Below are 20,123 nucleotides of genomic sequence, written 5' to 3' on the forward strand. Positions count from 1 at the left end.
CACTTTTGTATTGGGCCCAGTACTCCTCTTGCATGATACTTCCCATGATGCATTCGAGCACATTCAACATGGCGGCCAGAGCGACCTCTAAGGCTCTAAGACTCTTAGCATCTTACAAAGCTTTTTCTTATCGATCTTACAGCAGTGTAAGGTATGTTTTACTTCAAGAACATTTGAAGGAATGTAATATCGTTTAATAACGCGAGTGACATGTTTATTTCTAGCTGTACGTGGTGTGTCTCTCTTCAAAGATGGCGGATTCACACACGCTTCAATTCTGCTGCGTACAATTCCACGTTATCGGCTCCGCAGCCAGATGATTCTGAGAAGGAATACCCAGAAAAGATCACAAATATTGTAGATGAAATATCAAAACTTACACTTATAGAGGTTGCCGATTTGAATGAGTTACTCAAGGTAAATCATTTATTTTTATTAAAGAGCTTTATTTATTTGAGGCTAGGGAACATGCAACCTGTAACTTCTTTGCAGTAAAAATAAACGGGTTTAGCAGATTCTTCTAGGGTCCTCTCTGATTAGCTACTCAGGCAATGTTGACTTCATAATGGCTACTTTTCATAGGCAGCAGAGCAGGGTAGGGGGCTATAGCCCCCCAAACAAAAATTTTTTTTTTGGGGGGGGGGGGTGGGCTCAGCTCCCCCACATTGCAGTGCCAAAAGTATCGCAACGCAGCATAAAATTGGTTTGTCAGAACACAAATCGTTTTATCAGGATCATGCTTGGCAGGATAATATTGTGTAGGACTTTCAACAAAACTCATTTCCCTAAAAGCTTCTATGAGAGGTCCGCAATATGGTAAGACTGTATTTAACATTACCTGTGGAATCGTCTCTAAAATGGATACCCCATCATGCTTGGCAGGATAATATTGTGTAGGACTTTCAACAAAACTCATTTCCCTAAAAGCTTCTATGAGAGGTCCGCAATATGGTAAGACTGTATTTAACATTACCTGTGGAATCGTCTCTAAAATGGATACCCCATTCTAGACCAGGAGCCAAAAATCACTACTCGTTGGGTGGCACATACCCTCATAGAAAATCTGGGGGAGTAACACCCCAGGCGCTCCACCCAGGTGTCTAAAAAGGTATCGACAAATTAAATGCTGGGGATATCCCTGCGATGGACTAGCATCCCATACAGGGGGGAGTAGAAAAACTCCTAGTTAATTACTAAATGCTAGAGAAACAGGATAAGCTCCGGCCTGATGGGTCACTAGTCTTGAACAAAAACTCTTCCTTTACCTAAGCTACAGTGGCCTACCGGATGCTGCATTTTGGATTGGGTCGTCTGGCTTTGAGTGCTAGCCAGGGTTATTATGTTGTGTTCTTGAACAAGACACTTAACTCTCACAGTGCCTCTCTTCAACTATTTGTATAAATGGTCCTTGCAGTGAACTAATATTTTATTCAGAATATGGGAAAAGCTTCAGCAGCATGTGCTACTTTGGGCGTACACAGACTTTGCCATTTTGGATGCTCAATAATAGCTTTATTTGTACCTTCCTGTCTCTGTTTTCCTGTAACACCTGTGATAAACACTCTTTTATGTATTTCAGAAAACTCTGAAAATTGAGGGTGCTCCAATGATGTCAATGATGGGTGCAATGCCTATGGCTGCCGCACCTGCTAAGGTGAGCTGCTAAATTAAATCAGTCACAATAAATTCATAATTATGAGAAGAAGAAAAAACAGTTAATGTGAAGAGGCCCTGCCGGGATGCCGGGAAAAAAGGCCCCCCATGCAAGCTTCAGTCAAACCTCCACTTACTGTCACCTCATGTAAGCTTCAGACACTAGGTTATGGTCTCTGTCATAAACAAACACGCTGTTTTTAATCTCCCATTATCATACACCTCTCCTTAGTGCTTTAGGAGGCCCAGTACCCTAATAGTTTGCCCAGTAGACTCTGGATCGAGTCAACTGGGTTTGAGCGCTAGCTGGGGTCACTGCATTGTGTTCTTGGGCAAGACGCTTTACTCTCATAGTGCCTATCTCCACTCAGGTGTATAAATTGATACCAGCAATTTTAATGCTCCACAGGATGCTTGTCAGAAAGTTTGAATTAAACCTCTCAATGAGACCAATCTGGGTGTGGCTCCGCTCAAACTTTTTTTTCCCCAAAGAGATACCATTTTTTATGCCTACTTGATCTAGACTGCCAACATAGAATGATGACACTTTTTGTTTCTTGTGCACTCCTAACAGAGACCTAGACGGCTAAAAATATTAGCATTCTGTCCTAAATGAGATCAAAATCTGTAATTTACACCCCTTAGCAAGACAATGAGCATCACTGCCCCTTTCATATGGGAGCCCCCCTCTCCCCCCTGCCGTGGGACCGTCCCATCTCCTGTAATCATTTCATATTTTGTGTTAGGAGGCAGAAGCTGAAGCCGAAAGGGCGGCACCAACAGAGTTCACAGTTAAATTAACTCAGTTTGATGCTGCAAGCAAAGTCAAGCTTATAAAGGAAATCAAGAATCTTGTACCAGGGCTTAATTTGGTCCAGGTAAGCTTAGTGGACAAGTCACATCCCTTAATACAATTTTTTTTAGATGTAAATCTTACAATCAAATTAATGCATGGTGGGCACCAAGTGACCCAAAAACACTCAACTTCATTCATCTTTTTCGTTTATTATTTTGGCTACCAGAAATTTTGCATAAATATAGAACAAGTCATTTTCAAACTCGTCAAGTTTGCACCAAAATTGTTTTACAGCAAGGCGCCCAAATGTGTGACCACTTTTAATTTATTCACATTCTTTCGTGCAGATTTAATCCAATCAAAAGCTGTGGATAGCTTGCAGTTGACTTCTGATTGGATTAAATCTGCACGAAAGAATGTGAATAAATTAAAAGTGGTCACACATTTGGGCGCCTTGCTGTAAAATAAAAAGGAACATTTTATAACAGTTCCTGAAAGAACTTGTTGCAAAGATCCTGAAAATGAAAAAATATCTGAAATACGTCAATCCAAATGACAATTGAAGTTTGAATTTACCACCATTTTGAGATATTTTATGTAACAAAATGGCGGGAAATTCAAACTTCAATTAGCGATAACTTTTTTCAGTCATCATCATTATCATCATCATCATTCTTATTACCTATCTTGTCATTTAAGTATATAATTTTATCTATTTGTTTTTCAGGCCAAAAAATTTGTTGAAACTTTACCCCAGAGTGTGAAGGAGAAAGTAAGCAAAGAAGAAGCTGATGAAATAAAAAAAGTTTTGGAGGCGGTTGGAGGAACAGTGGAAATAGAAGTTTGAAACATTGTACAGTCGATAAAATTTGTTATTAAAATTTACTTTTGACAAGCGGCTTACGAAGTTTTTTTGAAACTTCCGAAGTTCGCCGCGAACTTGGGAATTTCATTACGTAGTTGTCAATCAAATTGCGAACTTCGTAACGAAGTTGTGAATTTCACGTGCAGCTAAGTTCGCAAGATGAGAAGTTCGAGTTGCTTTCAAGTACATCTTCTATCTATTTTCGATTGAAATGCCACAATAGAAAGAAAATTAATTGTCATAGACTGAAGTCAATAACGAACGAAACTTCTCGGTGGTAAAAATTCGTAAACAACTTACCTTGTGCATTTCAACCTTCGACTGCAGTTCTCCGCTGGTTTTAGTTTCACAAATATTTCTTCGCTCTGCACTCTTTCATAATTGGGAGCGGTGATTCTTCCTGCAGCAATGCTCAACTTGATACATCAGCGAATGTTTTGCATCGAAAGGCAAGCTTAGTTTCTTTGAAAACATCATATCGACTTGATCCGAAGTGAGACGTTTCAGCTGAAGTCTACTTGTAAATAATTCCGTTCGCTGAGAGTAATTCAAACATTAGCTGCTATGTTTTTCGTCCTTTTTGCCCCTAAACACAGGTCTGCCATTACAATCGAAAATAGACGGAAGACTTGGAACTGTCTCGTTGAAAGCAATTCGAACTTCGCAACTTGCGAACTTAGCTGCACGTGAAATTCGCAACTTCGTTTCGAAGTTCGCAATTTGATTGACAACTACGTAATGAAATTCCCAAGTTCGCGGCGAACTTCGGAAGTTTCAAACGAACTTCGCAAACCGCTTGTCAAAAGTTTTGTGAAACGCTCTGTAATATTATCCTACAAAAAGATAATAAAAATAGATGACATTTTACCCTGTATTTTATACTACTCTTCCAAGTAGACTGACACCCATATTTTTCACCCTCTTTATGGTGACTGAAAATGCATTACAATGTGCATTGGCTGTACCACATCATCAACTTTTACTCAGTAGACTGTAGCATAACTGATGAAAACTGGACAACTGTTCCTCCCAACATCATTACACAGATTTGCATCTGATTCGTCCCCAGTTGTCTTCATATAGCACGCACACATGCTTCTCCCTTTGCTGCGTGCTATATGAAGACGACTGGGGACAAGTCAGGCTTTGCATGGTTTATCTGGTCCTGCCCAGAATTAATACAATTTATTGCTCCATGGATTGGCTAAATGACCAGAAGTAGGTCAAGGTTTTCAAAACACTAAACAACCAGGGTATTGACCAGTTGCTCAAAGCATGGATTATGCTATCTACAGGGTTTGGTCCCTTTTTCACAAACAATTTTCCAAAACTTTTCCAGGACTCAGATTGACTTTTCAACGACTCCAAAATTCACACTCACCCTTTCACTCCCAAGATCTCAATATTATCTCTCCTTACTGTCTGTATATTTCTTATAATGTTAGTTCTGAGAATTCAGTTGTTATTTGAGTTTAACAGATTTCCAGAACTTTCCAGGACCGGTAGTCTTTTTCGTCCTGGAAAGTGCCACAATAAAATTCCAGGACCCATATAAACCCTGTATCTACTTGATAAATCACTATTCAGTGGATAAGTGTTAACAAAACAAACTAACTGTATGCTGTCCACTGGATAGTGATTTGTCTGGTTGACAGTATTAGCCATCCTTTGAACAACAGGGCCCAGCAGTTGAATATTTTTGACAAGTTCAAGAAAATCAAAGGAACTTATCCACTTGTTATCCAAACTGTGCTCTTCATTTTGAAGGAAGAAGGAAGCTGAACTAAGGGATACTGAAGAGCTCTGAATATACATGTAGACATCAATAATTTGATGTCATGTTAGCATTACCATTACTGAGAGCTAAATTAGTAAATAAACCCCTTCAGGCAGGTGATACATACTAGTTATGCAATGCTTTAGAGTGGTATACTATGGAATATCCCACGAGTCACTTGTATTTTCTCGGTATACACACTTGCCTAAAGGCTCAAGTGTTTACAAAGAAAATACAAGTGACAAGTAGGATATTCCATAGTATACCAAGAAATAGTGTTGTGTAACTATTTTTTACAATGCCATAAGAAATACGCTTACTAAATTTCGTCAAGAATAAGACCGCAGCGCGCGATGGGAAGGTTAAGTTGAATACCGTCGAATATACAACGGCTTTCCTGTATTCTGATTGGCTGTATTTTTATGGCATGGTATAAATTGTAGGATAATTAACCTAGTGATAAACCCCACGTAACTGCAGCTGGTACAAATACAATTTGATTGTTTTACATGATTTGATTAAATTTTTGACCTAAAAAGGTGCCTTTACTTGTTTGTTTTGCACTTGTCTATAAAATTGAACATCAAATGGATGTGAAATCGGACAGGGTGTATTGTCTGATACCTTTCGTCCGATTTTGTACCATGTGAGGTGTTTTGTCAAATGGGTGTGTGCGGAAATTAATCGGTGGCTTATAACAGTAAACATGTGCTATTCAGAATATCCTGTGTGCCATTCAGGCTTACCAAACTGCAATTTCTGGATAAAAGTGCATTTGGAGCTTAGGAAATCACTTTCTGATTGCAATATGTCAGATTGCCAATCTATGTGGTCATATAGACACTAAAGGAAAAGTCACCATACATCTGTTGCAGCCTTTACTTACTAACTTACTTATGAACAAAAAAAAAGAACAAGTCTGGTTGCTTCACAATAAAGTTTCCACGCTATATTTACTATTAACAATCATTTTCATCACAGTACAATTCAGTTAATCAAACTAACTGCACTAAAAGCTTAACAAAACAGAAATGAGAAACGTTGTTCTCTAAGCATTGCATTCACAGCATTTCATATTTATCTTGCATAATTTCATTTGACAAAATTAATAATATCGTTTATAGCACTCTCTTTAGAAATAACGATTCCGTTTGTGTGAAGGCGATTCCATAACAACGTCCATTGAACAAGCAGAGCGCTTTCTTCCCTCTCTGACTTCTGTATCTCCAAAGTTTGCGTCAGAGTGGCTTCTACGGCGGGGACTGTGATAAGAACCTAGGCCCCCTGCTGCAGCAAAGAAGGCAGTCGTGTTAAGCTCTGGACGAACAGCAAAGGTATCCAAAGGTGAACCATAGCACTGCACACCAGTATCAACATTATCAGAGTCCATTCCAGATGGCAACACCATTGAATTTGATCCTAAAGTTGTAGTACATGTAGAAGTGTTTCTTACTTCATGAGACCGTCTGGGTGGTGAACGGCCTGCTAAATATGACAACAGTTCCTCGCGAAGGATTATTTTCTTTTTCTTCTTGGCCCAAGTGAGAACATCTTTATTACGCTTTTGATATCCAGACTGGTAACCCAAGTCCAAACCACGCTTGTAAGCATCGGCGCCATCTGAAAGAAACATCCCACCATCAACAAGCCATAGTTACTGTACTTTTGCTCTGAAGATGGTTAATGGTTAAGAAAGCATCAAACTGTACTGTTTTTTCATTACCAAAAAAAATAGGATACCTAATTGCCAAGTCAGAACTCAAGCCAGGACCCAAGCTAAGGATTCAAGCCAAGATTCTTAGGCCTGGTTTTCACTAGCGATGCAAGCACAAGCATGATCACGCAAAAAGGACAAATCTTGATCCTTGTGCTTGTTGCAAGCACAAGCACAAGCATCGAAATGCAATGCGCTTGTGCATTTGCTTGCATCGAAGCCGTTTTCACGGTGAAAAAAAAAGCTGTTATCCTTGCATTTACTAGTGCTTGCATCGCTAGTGAAAACCAGGCTTAACAACGCTTTGGTTAGCCTCTACTAGGACTGGTTAGCTTTAAACTCCAGTTTGTTTGTGGTTAGCTTTCATTCCTGTTTGCTTGCGGTTAGCTTTAACTCTGGGTTTGCTTCCGGTAAGCTTTTAATCCCGTTTGTTTGCGGTTAGCTTTTATTTGTTAGTTGGGGCATTACTACTAACTGTACAGTGTAAAAATATTGTGCATGCCCAGAGTACACACCTCAATGCCTGCTAATTACCTTTTTGCCACATGCAGCTCCCAAAACTTAACTTTAGTCTAATTTCTTTGGAACTGAACTAAAAAGGTGGTGCATGCGATATGAAGTAGGTGCCAGAAATGGAAAGAACATGATGAAATTGACATTACCAGTTATTTTGAGATCATTGATGTTGAATTCTGAAACTAACAGCAGTTTGAAAGTTTGAAGAGAAAGATTTGTCTGTAAATAAAACTCATGCAAATTCAATAGCTAAAAGAGAATCACTGGAGAAACATAATTCAACAAAACTATTTTGTTTGCCAGGAAAATAAATAACACATGCAACATTATTATATAAATTACTTCTTGATAATGTTCCCAAAACAGCTTCAAAGCTGTGATCAACTTATGAGATTGATTCTAGCAATTTCAAACAAAAGGAACCACACTCCTGAGACAAAAGCACTTTTACGCTACAACAAAGCCAAAAGCATCGTTTACCAAATCGATATTTCGTCCATGTTAGATCGCTCCAAATTGATTATAACGTCGCGTATAATTAGATGATTATGAAACGTAAAAAAGTAATAAGGACTACGCAAACTTCGCCAGATAGTCACCCTCGCTTAAAATGCGGCCTATTACTTTTATTGTAAAACACATCTCAATTGCAAGCGCTAATACTAACCCAGAAAGTTCGAGGATACACATGTAGTTGGAAAAGAAAATTACGGCATCAACTAATGCACACCTTGAATTGGATTGACGAGCCGCTTTTTTTGACGAAATTCCTTCTTGTTTAATAAACTTAAATCTTGCCAACATGTTTGAAAACCTTTTTCGTAAAATTATTGTCAATGGAAATATGAACGAACGGTAACGAAGGAAATCCATACAACATAATCCTACTTCGATGGCATTTGTGTTTATTCCTAATTTATGGGAAAATGCCATTTGAAAAGAAATTGCGTAGTGAAAAAATCGAGCCCCCACGCTTGAAAATAAGAGCAGGCTTTTACAATTTGAACATGAAAATATAGTAAAGAGAATACCATACCCTTATAAAGAAGAGTTATCGTGTTTGCAGTGTCTTGAAAAGGGCTCCAGAGGCGATCACATGTTTGGTGGCGATTGTGGCGTTCTGTGAAAGAAACAATACAAGCAATGGTTTTATGTCGCTGTTGTCGGAGTGACTCGGAGTAACTTTGGATATAATGAGCTTGATGAAAAACGATGCCTAACAGAAATTTACTCGAAAACACACTACCTTTATAAAGCTGGGCACAAGCCGTTGCTGCATTCTGAAACAAATTCCTTAACCGCTGCAAAGCTTGTTCTTTTTCAAGAGCAGATCTCTCGTCGACATCGGGTTGTGACTCGAGCTGTTCAATGCATTGTTTTTCCCAGTTTGTGAAGCCCCAAGGTTCATTTCCTCCTTCAAAGTCGTCTCTGTCTCTTCCTTCCATTATTAGTAATAAAAATAGCACTTTTTCTCTTTTGTAAAACAACAAGTCCGCAGGAAAAACGTTACATCAATCTTCTAAACTCCGCGCTCGTTCAGGCACCGCCATGTTTTTTTCCCAAATGACGAACCCCGGAAGGAGTGGTTACAAAGCATCCTCAGAGACCCAGGGGCAAGGGGCAGTTATTGGGGGCGGGGAAAAGTCCGAAGCCCTCCGCACCCCCCCCGCAACCTTGTCCCCAGGGCTATCCGCATGGTACCCCCGACAGATAATTAGTAAATAAACCCCTTCAGGCGGCTGGTATATTGGAGGATAATGCCCGAGGCAGGGGGGTGAAAGATTGTCGAAAAATGAACAGTTGGCCGAGAAGCGTAGCTTCGAGGGCAACTGTGAAATTTTGAGGACAATCTTTCAGCCAAGGGCATTATCCTCCAATATACCAGCAAGCCAGAAAGGGGTTTATTTATTTTATAACCCTCCGATTAATTTCTTCATCGCGCTTAATCGCCAGTAAATTTATAGGAAAAAACCTACGTAATAAACTCGGCGTAACTGTGGTTGAAACAAATGTAAGTTGATTGGTTTACGTAGTTTTATAACTGTGAATTCATTAAAAGTTAGAATTGAATAAGGTGACTTCATTCGTTTGTTTTGTGCTTGCCTACAAAATCGGGCGACGGATATCAAATCGGACGGGGTATATTCGCTGATACCCGTCGTCCGATTTTGTACCATGTGATGCGTTTTGTCCAATGACCGCGCGCGAAAATTAATCGGTGGGTTATAACGACTGATAACGACGTTGTGGGCTCTGGGAACGAGAATGGCCTTTCACCGCTCAGCGCTCACGTGAGCATGCGTTTACTTTACTCATGCGTGATCGCGTGATCGGACGGAGAAAATTTGCGAGAGGCCGATGAGTTTTGCCTTTGCGAAAAGCACTGAACTTGTACGAACTAAAAATGTTGACTTTAAGGCGTTTAATTACCGTTAATCTTTCTAAACGTGCATTGTATTCCACGAACAGCATTACCGTTAATCTTTCTAGACGTGCATTGTCTTCCACGAACAGCGCGCCATCTTTGTCTGCCCTCAGGGGACACACTAAAGTTTGCGTTGCATCTACATGTAGTGGCATCAAGATTCGTGGCAGTAGCCAGCAATGCAAATGGAAGTCTACTACAACCTCTCCTCTTGCAATCTCTGCAGTGTCTACTGACAGTGACGCCGTGAACATCAGCTGGGCGGATGGAAGCAGCACAAAATTTCATAACATCTGGTTGCGTGACCATTGCCAGTGCAAGCAGTGTTACAACTCCGCCACGTACCAGAAAGAGTTTAACATCTTAGATGTGCCTCTCGACATTAAACCAGCAACTGTTTCCATAAATGACCAGAATTACTTGTCGATCAAGTGGTCAGACAGTCATGAAACAAGTTTTGATGCAGAATGGCTTAAACAGCACTCCTATCATGGAGAAGTTGCCTTGGGGACACTATCACCACCAGACCAGAACCAAAACCTCTTCTTGTGGGACAAGAAAACCATTGAATCAAACATGCCTTCCTCTTTTGACTTTGCCAAGGTTGTTTCTGATGATGATGAGCTTTTTACACTCTTTCAAGGTATTATAAAGTATGGTTTTGCATTTGTAAATAACACACCAACTGAAGTTGGTGCCATTGAAGAAATGTCCATAAAGTCGGGTGGCTTTGTTAAGGAAACACATTACGGTAAAGTATGGTCATTTTCAAATGAGGTTATGCAACACGCTGACACTGCTTACACAGCGGAGTACCTCCGTGGACACACAGACAGCACATATTTCACGCACCCAGCTGGACTTCAGATGTTGCATTGTGTTGGGCATGAGGGGACTGGAGGAATGAATTTACTTGTGGATGGCTTTTTCGCTGCAGAAAAGCTGAAGAAAAATGACAAGGATTCATTCGATTTCCTTACATCAACCACCCTCCCTTTTCACTACAAATCTGAAAACCTCCACTTGAAAGCTCATGGGCCAATAATTGAGCTTGATCCCTTCAATGGCGCTGTTTCCCAGATAAGGTTTAACAATTATGATATGCCAACTTTGGATTGCATCAAGTATGATGATATCCCTCGATATTACAAAGCTTTGAGAGCATTCACCAGCCTTACATGTGCCCCTGAGAATCAACTATGGTTCAAGTTGGTCCCCGGTTCGTTGCTCGTCATGGCCAACTGGAGGGTGCTTCATGGAAGATCATCTTTTACAGGGAAGAGAGCCATGCATGGCTGTTATGTCAATGGAGATGACTTCTTTGGGAAGTACAGAGCAGAAGCTGCTGCCCGTCTGAACAGTAGCTAACTCAGTGATGGACAGGGGCGAATCCAGTGGGGATGGTTTGAGTGGCTAGCCACCCACCCTTGATCCACAAGAAAACATGAAAATAACACATGAAAATATAGAAAATAAGGACAATGACATGGGGTAAGGTGTAGAAATCATTGAAAACTTTAGCTAAAATTAAGTTAAAATATTTGCAAATATTCACCCTTGCCATAAAAAAACCTGGGTGTAAAATAAAATAGAAACCAAAATATTTGTTAATATCTGCCCCTGGATGGAGCCAGTATGAGACTTTTTATTATCACATATTATGCATCATTATATATTATATTTTAGGGGCCATATTTTATAGCATGGACTGCAAAATTTTGAGAGTTTTCCAGATGCCATCTTTGCATGTTTGTTCACGTCATGACAGAAAAAACTCTTGGGCCATATCTTACAATACGGACCTCAAACTTGTTAAAGATATTCCTGGAGACTAATTTTTTTTTGTATTTTTTTTTAATTCATGTCAAATCCCAGACAATTTTATTGCATATAACATTTAGATGTTCCCCATGGGGCTTTTAGATACCATTACAATGTTAAAAGTAATATAAAAAGAATTGTATAGAATTTTTTTAGTCAACATAGTTAAAGCTAATCTGTTATTTCAATGGTGAAAAAAAGATTTAAAATTTTAAACACAATAATTTGAGAATTGTTGTGATTTTATGCCTATATAATGTGCGTCATGATGGTTCAATATGCTATTCATAATCAAAGGTATAAACTGAATATTAATTTTGTTAAGCCTTGTTTGGTGTTAGATCTTGTGTAGCGCCAGCATATAAAATATGGCAGAGTGAAAAGTAGTTCAATTCATAGTTTTTTTTATCAGGCAGGTGTTCAATCAATCAATCAATCAACTTTATTTGCCACTCAAATCCTTTTTACATCAGTTAAAAGAAGAATATAGAAGAATATAGATAGCAGGAAGACCTCAGCAAGCTTGCTATCGCTTTTCTAAGGAGATTTTCTTTCCAGTTAACTATCGATTATACAATGATTCCTGCAGATCTGCCTGAAAATTTGTCCGTCAAGGCAAGTTGTGTTTTATTAAGGTCATTACCCTGAAATAGAACTGAACATAGATTTTTAACCAAACTTTGCCTACTGGTTTATTACTTTAAGGGAACTGGGGGTCACCATATTCATTTAGGAGCAGGAAGACCTTACACATGTATATATATTCCATATAATTATTTTATAATTCCTCTGCAAGTACCGGCAAAATACACTTTTTAGTGATTATTTATTTTTCAAACATAGGAATTGATCTGTTTTCATTTTACAGAAAGAATTTGATAGCTTCACCCAAAAAATGAGAAAAAATTGATAGGTCACCATACTCGTTTACGAGAAAGCGATAATTTACTTCTCTCGCGGACTAAGCCGCATATAAAAAAGCTGCCATTTTGTTTATGTGTGCGCGCTAGACTGCGCGCTAATTATGCGTAAAATTCTGCACAGTAAGGATGCGCAATGCAATGCAGGGCAATGACCTTAATACCACTTCAAATATGAGATGATTCAGATTTAACAAGAAAGCTTCAAGAAGTTTATAACCGTGCGGTTAATGTTTGACCACCTCTTTCAGTTCTTTGGCGAGAAAGGCACGGCGCCTCACAGTATAAAAAAAATCTTTAGAAATCAATCACTTTAGAAACACTTAAGTCGTGTTTGCGTGAGTCACAGAGTGTGTGTGACATGAATTTCCTTCACCTCGTCACTTGCTTTCCACATGCCTGGTCGGATAAATTCCTGCTTATGCATGCAAATATTTTTTTTTCCGAATGTTCAATAAAATAACCCAAACCAGTTCATGAATGGCATTAAAAAGAAGTCCATTTCACGCCAAATTAAAGAGTAGAAAAAGGCCATCCCGTTGTATTTCTCTGTTAAGCGTCGTCCGATGAGCTTTTGCAAGTATAAATAAAGCATACCTGACTGCATGATTCAACCGGGAATTTAATTCCCCTGGCGCTATGATGTGTATCCCGTGCCTTGACACATTCTTGCAATTGCAATTTTCGTTTCGTTTCCCAAAATAAAACTCAAAACAAAAATTGGAATATCCAGAAAACATATTGTTTTGCAATATTTAACATGTTCCAGGTAAATTTGTACAACTTGTACTTGCTCCAAGCCAAACGCTTGAATTATAACACAAAAATTTAAATATTTCACACAAACAGAGCGCATAGTATTCGTAAATATTTTCAAAATAGGTGAATGATTATTTATAGCTACAGGCGAGCGATCACGTAGCATGGGTCTGACGTAGTGGTAGTTTTAAATAGCTTGAACATGTCCAAGCGGTCTTTGGTTTCGCTATGTGATTATTCAGTCCTCTCTTCTAGTAAAACACTCGAATGAAACAAAAATATACATTTCACTCTAATTAGAGAGCAGGGGGTTCATGTTAAACGAGTGATTGCTAGTAAACATCAAATCTTGCGTGACCGTGACCAAGAAACCGGCCGGACCACGTGGGTCTGAAACGATTTACCGACAAAACAAAATGCTGGCCAGATTATGAACCGGCTGCACACGGTTAATTAACAGGAGAAGCACATTAAACAGCTCAAAATGTTGCTAAATTAGATTTGTTACCTTTATTGTTTGCAAATTTATAATTCTTCAGTTCTAAGAATGTGAATGTTAAGAACAACAGTAGTTCGAAATAAGCAATAAATTTATTGATTATGTCAGTGTAGACCAATACTTGAAAGGAACTACTGCAAAATTTCTGGAAAACTGACTAAATCTAGCTAATTTCAGATATTGAGTTATAAGAATTGTAATTACAATTTTATGCGGCTTTTTTTAAGTGGCAGTTTAGTTATGGTACTCTAGTTTTAAAAAGGAAAAGAGCAACTAATTTTTCGTAATGTCTTAATCCTGAAGGGCACAACTTAAAATGAATAATCTAACGGTAGAATACACAATATTATTAGCATTTTAAATTTATTCATGGACAAACTGGCCATGGGAATTCACAGCCAGATTGCTAAAATATTATCCACTCTGTTGTTTCTTAAAAAAAACTTTTCAGAAACATTTATTTACTGGCTCCTCCAAGATTAAGCCTGCATCGTGAACTAATTAATTCTTCCATCCCAAATTAACAGTCTTAGTACAAGTAACTTTTATTACTGAATACCTATTAAAATTGCCAGTACCAGTTAGTTTTTATTTTAGAATGGGTACTCTTAGGGGTGAAAAATGAATTGGGCCACACCCACAAAACAAAAATAAGGCACCTTTTAGGGGTGTTTTCTAAGTTTTCCAATGAGCACCCTGTCATTTTTATAGGGGAGAACCCCCCTTCCTCCTGGGACTGTTGCAGACATATTTTGAGAATCCAATAATTTATGTAATGAATATGATCCCTGAAATGTGAAACTGCATGCCCAACATTTTACCTAACTCCATAACAGGGGCTGTTATTAAGTTAATTACACAGTTAACTTGACTTTTCTTTTTTGTTCTAAAGTAAGTTAACTGAAATTTACAACTAACATTCTATTGTTATAATTTGTCAATTTGTGTCCTTGTTAGTGCAGTGAAGAGTAATGTTAATAGTCTGGAAGCATAAAAACCTTTAATGTCAAAGTTAAGATCCTTTTTGTCACTTTTCTTCTATAATGGTGGCCAAACCACAAAAAAGAAGGTATAAGTATTTTCCAATAAAGGTGGTTACGCTTACTGCAGCCCTTTGACATTTTTATCTAGCACCAATTATGCTTGCAAGGTATGCAGACATAACTAACAATGGTTTTAAATGTGCAGTTCCAGAAAATATCCATACCCCTCCAAGGTGGGTCATTGGAAATTCTGAGGGGGTGGGGGGTCACACAAGCCAAACATTTAAAAGGAAAGTATGGAGCTAAACTGGAATTTCCACAGGGATCCGGGGATTCAAACCAAAAAAGCCTCTGGAGTGGGGTATGGATACTCACTGGAACAACACAATGCCTCTCAGCCATTCAATAGTTTTTATCTTGCATTGTAGGCCTGCAATGTGAGCTGAGTGCTTGATTAAAAATACATTAATTTGAATTATATCTTTGAATCAGTCATTGGCCCTGGATGATTTAAAGCCACGTTTCTTTTGTTTACAGCATCCAGAATTTTTCTTCTTGGGCCAAGAGGAAGGCCAATGTCTTTTAGGTCCTCATCTGAACACAATGCTAAAGTATTCAAATCAATGCTCTCATTTATCAAAGATGTTGAAAACTGTTCCAAATTGAGAGAAGCCATAAAAGTAACAAGGGTTTTACTGTCAGTATTTTCAGTACCCATGTCTGACTGAGAGTACGTATCATCTTCCAGTTCAATAGATTTCAAGCTGCGAATGTCATTAAATGACGAGCTCAAGTGGCCACTTGAGCCACTTTGTTGACTACTGTGGCTAGTTCGGCTTGCCACGCTACCATTTCTCATCTTGGCAGAATTCTTTGGCAGGTAATGAACATGTGTTGTGACGTTGCCTTTATCGTCAAATTTTTTTACTACATGTCCAAACGCTAGATCGGAGTCTTCAACTTCATCAGGGTCAACAGAGTCCGAGGCTAAACTTTGATGCTGATTTTCAACAACTTTGGACTCCAGCTGGTCTAAAAGAGAAGGTGAACTTTGCGACGTGCTGTGGACTAGTCCAGCATCCTCTAATGACTTTCGGTTAACCATTTTGGGCTCATTATCAGAGCTACGCAATGAGCTGAATTTGGATCTCAAAGCACCCATTATTCTTTTATTTTTGGAACCAAACTGAAAAGTTTCTGATGAGTAGGATTTCACTTTTTTCTTGTCAGACATTTCTGGAGAATGGCCGGTTAATTTTGAAAATGGTTTTTCAGCGTTTCGATGAGACAATGACGTCCCATTTCCATTCCAAGTATCCTTCTTGTTATAACCATTTTCTGATTGGCTCCTCGCTCTTGTTTCCTTGGCAACCTTCTTCTCATAGGCACTTTCTCTGGACTGAATACTTCTGTCTTGCTTTTTTATTCTTTTTGTCATATCTTTCTTGGCCTGTCTTCTAAGCCTGTCTACTTCTTTCTTATTGCGCATCATTTGAATGGCGATGAGGCCATCTAAGTGACGCACACATTCCATACGCCCATGGAGAGCAGCTTCTTCCAGTGGAGTTCGTCCATCATTATCAAGAGCCCAGATGTTGGCCCCAAAGTTAGTAAGGAAGGTTAAACAGTTGAGCTGTCCGCAACTGGCAGCCAAGTGTACAGCTGTTGCACCATCGTGGTTTGGTCTGTTGGGTTCCCCTCTGAAAAAAAAAATGTTTCTAAATTGTAAAATTTATCATTGTAAATAGAGATTATTGTGGAAGGGATATAATGTGTTTCATTATTTAAAAGGACAAGGTCAGCGTTCAGACTGCGCTGACCTGGACACTAGTTTTCACATTTTGAAAAAAGTCCACCTTAACCCGAAATCAAAAATGCGCGTAGAGAACCTTCAGAAATCTGCTTCAATCTTCTCAGTGGACCAAATTTTTTTTTCTTCTAAATTTTCCCATTTAGTGAAACACTGAGAAGATTGAAGCAGATTTCTGAAGGTTCATTTTGAAAAAAGTCCATGGTGGACTGTTTTTCAAAAGGCGTGAAAACTGGTGTGGGGCCAGGTCGAGCGCGGTAAGAATGCTGTACAGTAAGAATGCTGTACAGGGGAAGTCGGCATCCTGAGGACAAGAGAAGTATCCAGTCAACTGGGCTCATAAATTGATGAAGAGGAGCAAACAGGAGAGAACAGGTACGGATTGGGGGGGGGGGGGGGGTAAAGGTAGGGGAGGGGGGAGAAAAAGGGGGGGGGGGGGGGGGCCCCCCCCCCCCCCCCCCCCCCTTTAGGGTGAAGTGTCTGCTTATGAAAGGTTGAAAATGCAGTGTTTGTACGTATGTGAATGGATGACTAAGTGTCAGCAAATGGGAGGTGTCCGTCTTCAAGAGGGTTATTGTAATGAGCAGAGGTCCCACTGTATTTTCTAAGACCTAAGTGGTACATAAAGATGTACTAAATGTGGTTGGCCTAGCTTGAACGACAAAGTTAATTTAAATAAAAATATATAGTAACATAAATATATGCATAAAGAGTTAAATAAAACCCTATGATCCATAACATTTAAAAGGAAACAACAGGAATTCGAAGCACCGTCACACCTATTTTGAATGTAAGACTGTATTATTTTATATGAAGCATTTTTTTAACTGTGAAGTTGAAACTGCCAGATTGAAGGGCCGAAGAACGATTTGAAGTTAACTGATTAACTCGATGTTTCTATTTTTCGGTTTATTCTATAGCTTATCACTACCAAATCGCAAAACAAAGCTCCGCAAATAAAAACTGCGAAACGAAATGTTAGATCATGTACTCAACTTCTGTTTGAATATGCACATGTATCATGATAATTTTGGCTACGGTTGAAAAACCAATAACTTGAGCACAAGTTTCTCTCGTAACCATATAAACACTGTTGAATAATCAAAGCGCTAACAAATGTTTCTACAATGTGTTTACAGCTGGAATCACTAAACTAAAATTTCGCGTTAAACCTTACTTCTGTTGAGTTATTGACTTAGCACTTCAGTTCAACGTTCAAACACACACTAAAAAAACACTTTGCAATAAATGGTCTTGCAGAATGTCTGTCCCTTAGAAGCTAATCACCATCTTCGTCTGTTAAAGTTTCCTATGGGCAAATTCAATTTACACGAAATGTCGCAAAGAAATATTAAAGCTTCATAGAAGACATTTTTCCTCATTTACTTAAAAGCTCGATTTTTTAGTGCAAATTAAACAGAAACCGCAATTTTGTAAGCTCAATAAGACAGGTGCCGGCTTAAAGCTTTTAATTTTCCCTTAATCCTAAATTCCCAAACAAAAAAGCAAATTAACACGGTTAAGAAACCTTCCTTTGTGTCGCTTACACTATACAATATTCGGCAAAGCGAATCGAATAAACTGTAACCCCTCGCCAATCTATTCATTAAGGACGCCTTAATTCATAAAGACCTACCCCTTTCCGACTAGCAATCGAAGAGCCTCGACATTTCCACAACTGGCAGCGTAATGCACTGGAGACATTCCATCTTCGTCTCGCCGATTTGCATCCCGCTTCGTTGCTGTTTTGAGAAGTTCAAGAACACTATCGCGCGCCGCCTTGTGATACAAATCACCCATTACAGCATGGCGATCGAAGATTTTAAGGCATTTTCCCGCGCATTCGGGTAATATGAGATCGCGATGTAAATATCTGGTTACGCAAATGACCTTCTACAGTTGTACGGGCTGTATTTCGTCGAAAACCACACTAAACGAATATCATTTATCACCCAAGTGTTTATATTCGCTTCCTGCTGACATCCACAGTAAAGGTAACTCCAATAAATCCCATAATACCTCGGGGGCTAAGCGTGTGGGAGGAAAAATATTAAATGGAAGATAAATAAATTAAATTAATGCATTTATTTATTTTGAAAAATTGAAGAAATTGTCTTTGTCTTTGTCGTTCTTTATTTCTTTATTTTTGATATTTTTTATTATATCTTTTTGTATTTCTTTCCTCCGTCGCATAAATGGTTCGTTTCTCTTGCGAAACCCAAAGCGTAAGGTGTTCGGCACTTCGGCTTCCGAACATTCAGTGTCGGTCTCCCCTCTCTTCCCCACCCTACTTCGGGTTAGAATTCTCAGTTTGACCGGAACTCCGCAGTTTTTAAGCGATCAAATAAGGCAGCTAGGATTCAGACTAATATATATATACTATCTTCACAGATTCTGCACTCGAACCATTTTTGACTGCTCTTAATTTGCAGTCGGAATGTCAAAATGTGACTTTTTTATACCAATTTCCAGACTTTTCTCAATTTTGTTAGTTGTGAGAAATAATAGACAATTTAACTGTAGTTGACCACATCACATTCGGACTAAAAAATAAAGCAGGTAAGAAAGATTATTCACTCTTCGCTAGCGCTATTCCCCATATCGCCCCACCCTTTTACAGCAGTATTTTCACGATACTTGGTTGTGTGGAAAGTGGGTCAGTTAGCCTGCGAGTGCAACCGTCTCTCATTCGCCCCCGAATCAGCGCTCCTGTCCGGATTCTGGCCTGACAGGTTTACGACATCAGTATGGAATTTTTTGGCCGCGAATCGCAGACGTCTCTTTTCGCGTTTCGCACGTAGTAGCGGAATCGAATGAGAGGCGGCTGTATTTGCAGGCTATGGGTCAGTGTGTCATGTAAGGTTTTCCGTGTATTGTCCTGATTATACACGAATTAAAGTAATGAGATGTGCATCTTGTAGACTTAATTCTATAAGATGCACATCTCAGGCCTTTCTCGATTATGCTAGCATTTTTCGGCATTTTTTGGGAAAACGAGCATTTTTTTCGTTTTTCTTGAAAAAGAATTGCTAGCATTTTCTGTCATTTTTCATGACTTAATGGGAATTGGGGGGGGGGGGGGGTTTATAGTGCACTCGAACAATACGTGATCCTAAAAAGTAAATCATTCCCGGGCACTGGGTAAAGGATGACCAAGCATTCTGAAACTTTATACAGCACCGCAGATACTTTCTGGAGTGTCCGAATTCTCAAATTTCATGTTATTATTCCAATGTCCTTTTACCCTTCCAAACTTCGGCCAGATCTTTTCGCCCATTTAATGGCCGAATGTTCCAAATGGCAATGGAAACACTCAAACCAAACCTGACAATTTAGCTCTTTATGATTTATTCAGATGTATCTAATTATTGCAAATGCCAAATCACAACTGGCATCTTCACAAAGTGTTTGGTGCTATCGGTTTATATCCAAGAACTTTGGTCCAATCGATCCACAATAACATGACCATCAGTTACACGAGGCGCTCCCAAACAGTTGTCCCAACTGTGAACTGGCAATTGACATTCTTCCGAGGCATTAAATATTAAAACTCGATCAACAACTGATGAAAAACAAGTAGGAGTG

The 20,123-nt window shown here is 39.0% G+C and overlaps 4 protein-coding genes across 4 annotated transcripts; 2 read left to right on the top strand and 2 right to left on the bottom strand.

Annotated features, from left to right (window-relative positions):
* The first annotated feature begins 29 nt into the window (after positions 1–29).
* On the top strand, positions 30–3,336 carry LOC144632853 (large ribosomal subunit protein bL12m-like). Its single transcript, XM_078491599.1, has 5 exons — positions 30–151; positions 225–417; positions 1,580–1,654; positions 2,400–2,531; positions 3,177–3,336. The coding sequence occupies exons 1-5, from the start codon at positions 33–35 to the stop codon at positions 3,294–3,296; spliced, it is 639 nt and encodes a 212-aa protein (XP_078347725.1). The 5' UTR covers positions 30–32; the 3' UTR covers positions 3,297–3,336.
* Positions 3,337–6,011: 2,675 nt separating this feature from the next.
* On the bottom strand, positions 6,012–8,897 carry LOC144632848 (HUWE1-associated protein modifying stress responses-like). Its single transcript, XM_078491595.1, has 3 exons — positions 8,568–8,897; positions 8,358–8,441; positions 6,012–6,711 (listed from the first exon to the last, which is right to left on the bottom strand). Exons 1-3 carry the CDS (start codon positions 8,764–8,766, stop codon positions 6,224–6,226), a joined length of 771 nt encoding a protein of 256 aa, XP_078347721.1. The 5' UTR covers positions 8,767–8,897; the 3' UTR covers positions 6,012–6,223.
* Positions 8,898–9,649: 752 nt separating this feature from the next.
* Positions 9,650–15,573, top strand: LOC144632824 (trimethyllysine dioxygenase, mitochondrial-like). Its single transcript, XM_078491565.1, has 2 exons — positions 9,650–11,237; positions 15,440–15,573. The coding sequence occupies exon 1, from the start codon at positions 9,726–9,728 to the stop codon at positions 11,112–11,114; it is 1,389 nt and encodes a 462-aa protein (XP_078347691.1). The 5' UTR covers positions 9,650–9,725; the 3' UTR covers positions 11,115–11,237; positions 15,440–15,573.
* Positions 13,759–18,582, bottom strand: LOC144632823 (ankyrin repeat and SAM domain-containing protein 4B-like). The gene is made up of 2 exons (XM_078491564.1): positions 18,175–18,582; positions 13,759–16,428 (listed from the first exon to the last, which is right to left on the bottom strand). The coding sequence occupies exons 1-2, from the start codon at positions 18,336–18,338 to the stop codon at positions 15,204–15,206; spliced, it is 1,389 nt and encodes a 462-aa protein (XP_078347690.1). The 5' UTR covers positions 18,339–18,582; the 3' UTR covers positions 13,759–15,203.
* Between the last annotated feature and the right edge of the window lie 1,541 nt (positions 18,583–20,123).

Source organism: Oculina patagonica, chromosome 12 (assembly GCF_052425735.1).
Source record: "Oculina patagonica isolate OP01 chromosome 12, crgOcupat, whole genome shotgun sequence".
Lineage (NCBI taxonomy): Eukaryota > Metazoa > Cnidaria > Anthozoa > Scleractinia > Oculinidae > Oculina > Oculina patagonica.

Coding starts and splice junctions, on each gene's coding strand:
- LOC144632824 (XM_078491565.1), top strand. CDS start 9,726: ATGTTGACTTTAAGGCGTTTAATTACCGTTAATCTTTCTAAACGTGCA.
- LOC144632853 (XM_078491599.1), top strand. CDS start 33: ATGATACTTCCCATGATGCATTCGAGCACATTCAACATGGCGGCCAGA. Junction 152..224: donor CGATCTTACAGCAGTGTAAG/GTATGTTTTACT, acceptor GTTTATTTCTAG/CTGTACGTGGTGTGTCTCTC. Junction 1,655..2,399: donor TGGCTGCCGCACCTGCTAAG/GTGAGCTGCTAA, acceptor ATTTTGTGTTAG/GAGGCAGAAGCTGAAGCCGA.
- LOC144632848 (XM_078491595.1), bottom strand. CDS start 8,766: ATGGAAGGAAGAGACAGAGACGACTTTGAAGGAGGAAATGAACCTTGG. Junction 8,442..8,567: donor TTGTGCCCAGCTTTATAAAG/GTAGTGTGTTTT, acceptor TTTCTTTCACAG/AACGCCACAATCGCCACCAA. Junction 6,712..8,357: donor GATAACTCTTCTTTATAAGG/GTATGGTATTCT, acceptor TGTTTCTTTCAG/ATGGCGCCGATGCTTACAAG.
- LOC144632823 (XM_078491564.1), bottom strand. CDS start 18,338: ATGGGTGATTTGTATCACAAGGCGGCGCGCGATAGTGTTCTTGAACTT. Junction 16,429..18,174: donor CGATTGCTAGTCGGAAAGGG/GTAGGTCTTTAT, acceptor TTTTTTTTTCAG/AGGGGAACCCAACAGACCAA.